This window comes from Brienomyrus brachyistius, chromosome 15 (genome assembly GCF_023856365.1).
Source record: "Brienomyrus brachyistius isolate T26 chromosome 15, BBRACH_0.4, whole genome shotgun sequence".
Lineage (NCBI taxonomy): Eukaryota > Metazoa > Chordata > Actinopteri > Osteoglossiformes > Mormyridae > Brienomyrus > Brienomyrus brachyistius.
Genome location: NC_064547.1, coordinates 7809354 through 7817887, shown reverse-complemented (window position 1 = coordinate 7817887; position 8534 = coordinate 7809354). Strand labels below are relative to the sequence as shown.

The following is an 8534-nucleotide window of genomic DNA, read 5'->3' as shown; positions in this document are numbered from 1 at the left end:
TTTTTTTTTTGACCAATAAACAAGCCTCGTTGCTGTCATGTGACAGCTTTGCCTGAATGGAGGCAAAGTGGAGTGCTAGCTCTGCCTGTACTTTTCCTGCACGTCGCAGTGATGGTGGAAGGCTGCCAGTGTTGAAATGCAGCAGCGTGCAGCGCAAACGTGGGGAGCCACGCCTGGGGTGAAAATTCCCTGGAAAGAATCAGACCTTGCTGATGAAGCTGTACATTGGAGCGTCATGGCAACTAGGGGAGGGCAGCAGGGCTGACAATCAATTTTGACCTTTTTACTTAATGATTCTAAAGATTTTGCTGTCAGAGTGACACCGGGGCTTAGTCGGGTGGTGCACCTGCAGGACTGGGGCTGCAGTTTCCACCCTTAATTTGTGTCTGTGGTTTATCTAAACTGGCTATAGTGTGTGTGTGTGTGTGTGTGTGTTTGGATTATGGTTATATTACATTGTGGGGGCCAAATGTCCCCCACAATGTAATAAAAACCTATTATTCTGACCTTGTGGGGACCATTTTCCCCACAAAGATCTGTGAATGTAATCAAAAAAACTAAAAATGCCTTGTAAAAAGTTCCTTATGGTTAAGGTTAGGGCTGGGTAAGGGTTAAGGTTGTCATGTCGGGATTAGAGTTTTCCCCATAGAGAGTCCCCAAAAAGATATAATTTAAAACCTGTGTGTGTGTGTGTGTGTGTGTGCCTGTCCAGTGATGGACTGTCATGCCACCCAAGATGCTCCTTGCTTTGTACCCTGCTGGTAGATCTAGCTTTCTAGCTGTCACCCCAAATCTGTCCTAGATAAGTGGATTGAATTTCCCATCATCCAATAAGATTTATTTTTGCAAAGACTAGGTCTGCTCTCTGGCCAGCTTGTGCCAAAGTGGCACTGACATACCTGGAGATTATACAAGACACCTGAGCTGCACTCCCCTTTCAGTCTTGGGCCATATTGTGACATAATATTACCCATTTGTGGACCACCCATTACTAGCAGTGCTACAAAAATAAAATCAAATGATACTTTATTGATCTCTGGAGGAGAATTAGGATTCAATTATGTGTTAATTTATTAGTACTTAGTGTCAAAATAGTGGTATTCTGTGGTATAATGTGGCTATGTTGCAACCCACACTTAAAAATGTGAATGTAAATGACTGGCTCTTCTTAAAGACCATTATCTTTTCGAGTTATAATACATCCCTAATCAGAAACTTACTAGCATTTAAAGAGTTTCCCATGTCTAACTGGATACAGATTAATTCTGCCATTCAGACGACTCCCAAGTCACTTATGAGCTTTAGTACTCATGAAAAAAGGTTTATTTAATAGTGGCATAATTTAATCAAAGGACACTTCAGATTACAACACAACAGTGCGCGTATCTGGAATTATAATCACATGAGAAGAATGTGTTGATTACAACTGCGCTGAAATTAACAAGATTACAATAAGTCACATTCAGATTTGTTAAATATAATCACTATGAAATTGCATTATACTACAATATTCAGTTATATTAAAACTTGTGCATCATATAAAACTCCACAATTTCACTCATGTACCTGCATACATGTAATAATAAAAGCATTTTCACCTATGCTATTATCACCTACTGCATTAGCATGACTGTGTCAAAAATTTGGCATTCCGGAAAAAAACACATTCCAACACAGCCAATTACAATTACATCCGAATGGTTTTAGACTGTTAATCTTAAGGCATCCAGATCTTTACTGGCTGGGTGAACTAGTTGGTTAAATATGACTTAAATAAAAACCTTTCAATAATAAAGACTGCATTGCAAAGAAGAATTATCAGTTTCTGCTTCTTCTTAAAATCACTACAGTATATTTAGGAGTTTCTAGTGATATTAAGATTTATAGTTGCATAATTGGGTTTTCACACAAAAGGTGGACCACAGTTTCTTATAAGCTAATAAAAAACTCCCAATGAAACAGATCTGCAACGTAAAGTAACTGTGCACCTCTTGTTGATGTGTTTTTGATCGAAGCCCACGAGCCGCTTCAGCTGTGTTAAGGACTGAGAGGTTGAGGTTGAGAGTAACAGAGGACATTCTATAAGGGCTCCTCACCTCTTCTGGCCCCTGAACCCCAGAAGCTCTTCACAGAAAAGTCACATCATCCTGTGACTGTACCCAGTGCCAGTGGGCATCGTACTCCAGGTTCATTCTGCCGTTCAGTCCGTTTAGCATTTTTGCCTCCAGGTCAACCTTCCCGTTCTTGTAGGGCTTGACTTTGGGGCTCTGGCTTTGAGTACGTTTCTCAGCTAGGCTGGCGCATGCAGACTCCTGGTTGGCCCCGTGCTGGACATTCTTCTCAGGGAGTCCGTGATTCTCGCCCACCTGCGCCTGCCCAGCTTCCTTGGCACCTGGGGTCACTCTTCCTGGCTCTGTAGCTTTGGAAATCTCAGATGGTGGCCTGGTCCAGACCGAAGCCTCGACTTTGGCTCGCTCGACCTTGCCCGACCCGGCACCAGTCTGGCCACACAGTTCTGTGCCCAGGGGAGCGGGACAGTGTGTCGATTCAGAGCCAGACGGGCAGTACTCGTCGAGGTCGTCAGCCAGTGTGTCGAGGTAGCTGCCAATGGAGATGTTGTCCAGCCGGTCGTTGGGGTCGTGCAGGCTGCTCCAGCTATCTCGCAGCGAGGCGTCGGGCCCCTCGGCCAGGCTATACTGGCTGCCGGTCAGGCTGCTGCAGTGGCTGGTCAGCGTGCCACGTTCCTCTACAAGCCACTTGAGCGACTCGATGCCCTCGTGCAGCGTCAGGAGCTGCCGCAGGATCTTCACGTCCGCCGAGCGCAACAAACCCTGCGGGCCGGAGGGAGACAAGACAAAACATGAGCTCCTAAACGAAACCAGACATATTTTATAAATGGCATGGACTGCGGGTCGTGTTGTTTATTTATTTATATATTTACTAAAGATATTGAAATAAATAGAATTACTGAAAACAGTTAAGACCACAAAACACATTTGTTCGTGATCCCGCGGCTAGGTTGAGATTTTTCAGGTAATAAATTACACGATGAAACCAACGGGAGCAATTCTACTTTATTGTGGTTTAAAAGCCAGCATCAAATTTCCTTTTCCATACTTTATGACTGCTATTTCTAAAATAGCCATTAAGTTGACTTTTATTACTTGATTGATGGCGAAACGGTTGCTCAATGGGCGTCCTTTGTCTTCCTGTTCCAGTTTCTCTGGGTTTGACTGATTGATTATTAATAAAAATCAAAACGATGGACTGTAAATGAAATTTACCAGAACCTTTAAGCATACAGGTGAAACAGAAACTGGCTGATGAATGGCTGAGGACAAAGTTTCCATTAGTGGTTGTACTGGCTGGGACTGTAAGTCACGTAGATTTGTGAAAGAGAACAGGGCGTGAGGAGCAAAGGCCGGATGTAGCTTCACAAGGCCTTTTTCAAAGAGCAGGCCTCAGGCAGCCACGACGGATGGCCGCACCCCTGGTTGTGTCCCAGCACGCCAGGGCGACTCCGCCAGCTGGACGTGATGGGATTCTGAATAGCATTTCGCTAGCAGCGACGTGCCTCGTCAGGGCCAACTGCACAAGCGACAGTGCCAGTCCGGAACACAAGCAGGGCGCTTACTGCCTGGGATCTATCACCATGGAGATGCCCTGTTCCCATTCTGCATCAATCCCGTCACACGCACGCCCTTGGGATGTAAGGCTACTGGACCTACTGTCAAAAAGATGTACAAAATCAGAGGACAGAGTCATTGAGGTTTTTCGGAGCCATTTTATCAAGCTTCACATTTAAGTACAAAGTCACTTTTAAGAGCATAAACCAGAAATAATTTAAAGCTAGTTAGACATTAGCACTAGGAACTGAGAGAGGAAGTGTGCCCAAGACACTAAAATACTAAAACGCAAGTATTTAACTAAAACCTGACTTTAATGCCTATTTTAATAAACAGCAGAACACTTTTATTAGCTACAATCACTTAGACGGTTTAATGCTGATTGCTTATTTGATACTTTTCTTATTATAACTGGGGTTTGTTCAAGAGCTACAGCTCATAAAAGGGAATCAGAACCTCAAGCTTGTACTACTGCCAGCTGGCTGGTAAATAAATCTCCGAAATACATCAGGTCATTATGCGGCAGGCTAACAAGGCAAGCTAATCATACTAAAGAGTTCCAGGAACGTCCTTAGTGCTACAAAAACACTGCAATCGCATCCAAACAGAAAGATCTTTGCAGAGAGATATGCACCCCCTCTTTTCTCAGCCAGCACCCTACTGACCCTGCAGGTCAGTCAATAATTTAACCAAATGGAGCCCAATTGATTATCTGTGGCCCCAATAAGTTAAATGCAAATTTCCTTGGTTGTGGGGGAGAATCTGTACGGCAAGAGAAAATACATTTAGGCTTTGAAATAATACCATTTTTACCGAAGTTATTTTTCTATCATTGATCTGTGGCTACTGGATAGGACCCAATTTTGACTCCAGAACCAGTTCAAAGGTACATAATCTGTGCATCCAGAATGGCCTTTCTGCACACCACTGTTGTACTGTCCTGTTATTTTTGCACCTGTATCCTTCCCATAAGCTTTAGCATTTTCCTCCGACTTTTCTCATCGACAAAGGTCAATAAAACTGTTGCTAAGTGGGAGGTTTTTTTGTTTATTACAACATCCTCTATAAACTCTAAACAGTGTAGTACATGAATATCCCAGAAAGGTGGCTATTTTCTGAGATTCTAGAACCACCATTTACAGCACTAACAATCACCTTTTCAAAATCCCTCAGCTCACGCACCTCAGCTGTCCAAATGCTGCGTTCCATTTGAACTGGGAAGTCGGAATTTCCGAGTTCCTAGTTGGAAATTTCTACTGGAATTGCCCCCTGGGGTCGGTGTTCTAACCCGGAAAGTCAAAGGAACCTCCAAACCCTGACCTCAGAATTCAAGATGTCTGCGCTCTTCATCAACAGAAGTGCAAGCTGTAGTTATATACTGTTTATTAGTACTTGTGATTTATTTGTGTTTCATTAAATCGGTTGTACGCACAGCACTGTCCAACCTCCACCTGTGGACATGTTGCTACCATTTTTGGATACACAAAATTCCACATAATGCGTTATCAACTGGTATTGCTAACGATGGCTAACAATGAACTTGGCTAGAACTGGCATTTCCGACTTGTACTGGAACGCAGTTAATTCGGATGTGACATCATTCCCTGACTTCTGACCTCCGAGGTAAATGGAACGCAGCATAGTACTGAGCCCAACCTCTTGACCCTGTCTGGGTGCTGTATGTATTGAGTTGCAGCTGGATGATTCACTATTTGGAGGAGCACGCTGTGTTCATTTAAAAAGCAGGTGTACCCAATAAACTGACCACTGAGTATATACAGTCTAGAGTGAGGTATGGCACATGACATTATGTGGCTGCTTTTTAGGTGAACCAGTGAAGTCGAAATGAATTGGTGACCAGCCATCCAAGCAAACACTTGCTTAATTCTCCATTAAACTGCGAAACATTTTCCACGACTCCATCCAAATGACTGCATTTCAGCTGAACTTCAAGCCGACTGCAAGGAACCCAACTGCAGGACAAGGACCTGAATCAATCTGTGGATGGTATCATATTCCACACTTGATTAGCTCAGCAGACAAATTCAAAAACCAGAAGTCTAGGTCTCCTAGTACCAAATGACATGAAAACACATCAAAATTGGGTCTTTTTATGGCTAAATTCTAAAAATAAAGAAATAGAAAAAATGACATTTGGGCCTGCTGCGGATATAACAGAGTCAAGGCAGCCCAGTTTTAACTGGCAGATGAACACTGGGATGCTGGTGAGTTTCTCCAGTGTTGAGTAACTGGTCTAGGTAGTCTCTGTTGGGGCGGAGCCTTCAGGGCACTGCAAATAACATGCAATAGCAGCCCGAGGGGGGGTGGGAGCCATCTGTCATTTTCCAGCTCATCCTGATCACAACTCCGAAGGTCTCAGCACTTGCACTGAGACAGGAAAAAGCATCGCAGACAATCTGTCAGACTTCCATAGGCAGCCGGGACACAGAGCGATAGTGTCTACTAGAGCCAAATTGACTCCGATGGCTGATTAAATCTCTCTGGCAGTCTTATTCACAGCATACTCTCTGCCTTTCAGCTACCGGAGACATGGGGGGGGAGCATCACGTCTCTCTCTCGTATGCTATTCTGCATAAAGACAAGAGGCTCTACCCATCATGCATTAATAGAAGAGTTTTCACACATTTTTCGTCAGCGAGACAATCGAAAGCTACGGGCACGTAGCAGCGTGAAGATGCCGTTTCTGTCAAGGCTCCTGAAAGGCAAGAGACCACATAGGGCTCAGTCTTTAACATATTTATCAGCAGCATCATCCATAGCTTAAATCCACACCCCTGCCAGCCTGTCAAACATTCGCCCACTGATATATCACCGCATGAGGTCAAAGAGCAAACCAGGACTTATTTACTCAGCACTCACTCACCAGCAAAGAAAAATAACATTTTTTTATTGTACAGTCATTGACTAATGCTTCTGCAATGTTGCAAACGCAAGTAATGCATAACCTTAACCGGAAAATAAATATTTCAAAATTTAACTCTGTCGAGGCTTAGCATACTCCCACACACACAGAGTACCAGGAAAGAGGCAGAGAAAAAATGCACTGACACAATCATCCCCACAGGGCCATGGACTTCCGTTACAGATAATCTGTCACGCAGCATGCGGGACTGAATATGGTTATATATGGAAATGTTTGGTTTCAGAAGCAAAATCGCCATGGATTATAAACACCAGTAGACATCACCTTTACAAGGGATATCCTCTTTAGTCGTGAACCAAAATCACATAGCAATTATTATTATTATTGCTATTAATTACTTTATAAATCTCAAAAACTAATGGATAGCGTCTTCCATTAACTGGTTAAGTTTTGCAATACGGTGCTGCCACTGTTTCACAAACTGAAGAGAGCATCCTTGAATTCTGCTGGCCCAGCATACAGCCAGACTGTTGACCTCTTTCAAATGTTTGACAGCTCTGCGACCCACATACACTTTATGTTAATGTTTCACCACGCCAGCCGCAGTTCGAAGACGCACTTATAATCCGGCATATTGCACTCTATTGTACATTTTCATGCAGTTACTCATTAACCCCTTTTGGCTATTTGAATTCATTTTACGTAACATTTATATCAATCATCTTACCATATCTATCTTTAAATCCCTTATCTTGTCGCCGAGGTCCTTCTTGCGCGGATCTTGATCTTTACTGTGCGGGAGACTTAATTTGCCATCTTCTAGGTGCAAAGCGGCGTCATCACGCATCCATTTGAGCAGACCATCTGGCATTTTCCTCCCAATCTTGAGCTCCAAGTCTTTTAATTCCGGGAAAGTCTCAGAAATACTGCCTTCTTCCATTATAACCGTTTTTTTTTTTCATCCGCAATTATCATCCACGTTATCTCTATAAACCTACTGGGTAGTATTGCTCATAAACTGGACCAGTGACCACACATGTAGTGACACTGTGTACGACAGACTCTTTATAATTATAGAGAATTAAAAATAAGTCATTAATTTACCTTGCATATTTTGCATATGCATTTCTTACATAAAACAAATAAGCCAGCGACTTTTCCATCAGTTCATTCGCAATACCTGCTGCAAGCGCAAATCTGTTCATTTTGACTAGAGAAAGCGCACACGTGTCCATTGTATCCGAGAATTGTCTGTACCATTCCCTTTATTCCGTTAGAAATAACAGATTTAAACCTTTAACACCGTCTGCCACTTTCCAGAGACGCGATCGATGCAAGCTACAGTAAACACTACGCGGTGCCGACTGCGAACGAGCAACATATGATGTACAGCCCCGCAACAACAGGAAAATTCACTTGAATCCACTAAACAAGCATTTTCTTTATTGTTTTATCCAGTTGTCCATGTCTTTTAAATTAGAATTCCTTCAGCTCCTCCAAAATTACTGTAAGGCAGCAGATCAAGTCGTACCGTCTGAAGTGTTCGCATGGACATTCCACCTGCACGAAATCCACCTCCGCAAAAGCTCGATGTTTCCGTAAATACGGTAATAAGATCCTTTACCGTAATACTTATGATATTTTCACGCGTCGTAACAATCACGAATGAACACTTTGACCTTTAGAATCGACATTAAAACACACACACGTTATAAGTTTCAGTATGTTTCATCAGTTAGTCTCTAATAATTTATACGTTTTGAATACATTTGGATACCTGATAAATAACAAAAGTTTTGTTTATGTTTGTTTTGACTTGTGTTTTTTGACTCAGAATAAAATGTACATAAAAATAACGACGCATGATATTATATGCAATATATAATGCTTATTATGCAATAGTAATTTGTTTGGCACTCATACACTGCCATTCCATAATCAGTGCCCCCTTGTGCTCACAAAACCTCTGCACTAAAGAAGTAGCCATGAGAAAATGAATGGATGGAGATGAATTTATTTTCAGG

At 42.6% G+C, this 8534-nt stretch overlaps 1 protein-coding gene across 1 annotated transcript; it reads right to left on the bottom strand.

Annotated features, from left to right (window-relative positions):
- Positions 1 to 1300: 1300 nt before the first annotated feature.
- lurap1 (leucine rich adaptor protein 1) lies at positions 1301 to 8095 on the bottom strand. Its single transcript, XM_048975948.1, has 2 exons — positions 7238 to 8095; positions 1301 to 2831 (listed from the first exon to the last, which is right to left on the bottom strand). Exons 1-2 carry the CDS (start codon positions 7448 to 7450, stop codon positions 2127 to 2129), a joined length of 918 nt encoding a protein of 305 aa, XP_048831905.1. The 5' UTR covers positions 7451 to 8095; the 3' UTR covers positions 1301 to 2126.
- Between the last annotated feature and the right edge of the window lie 439 nt (positions 8096 to 8534).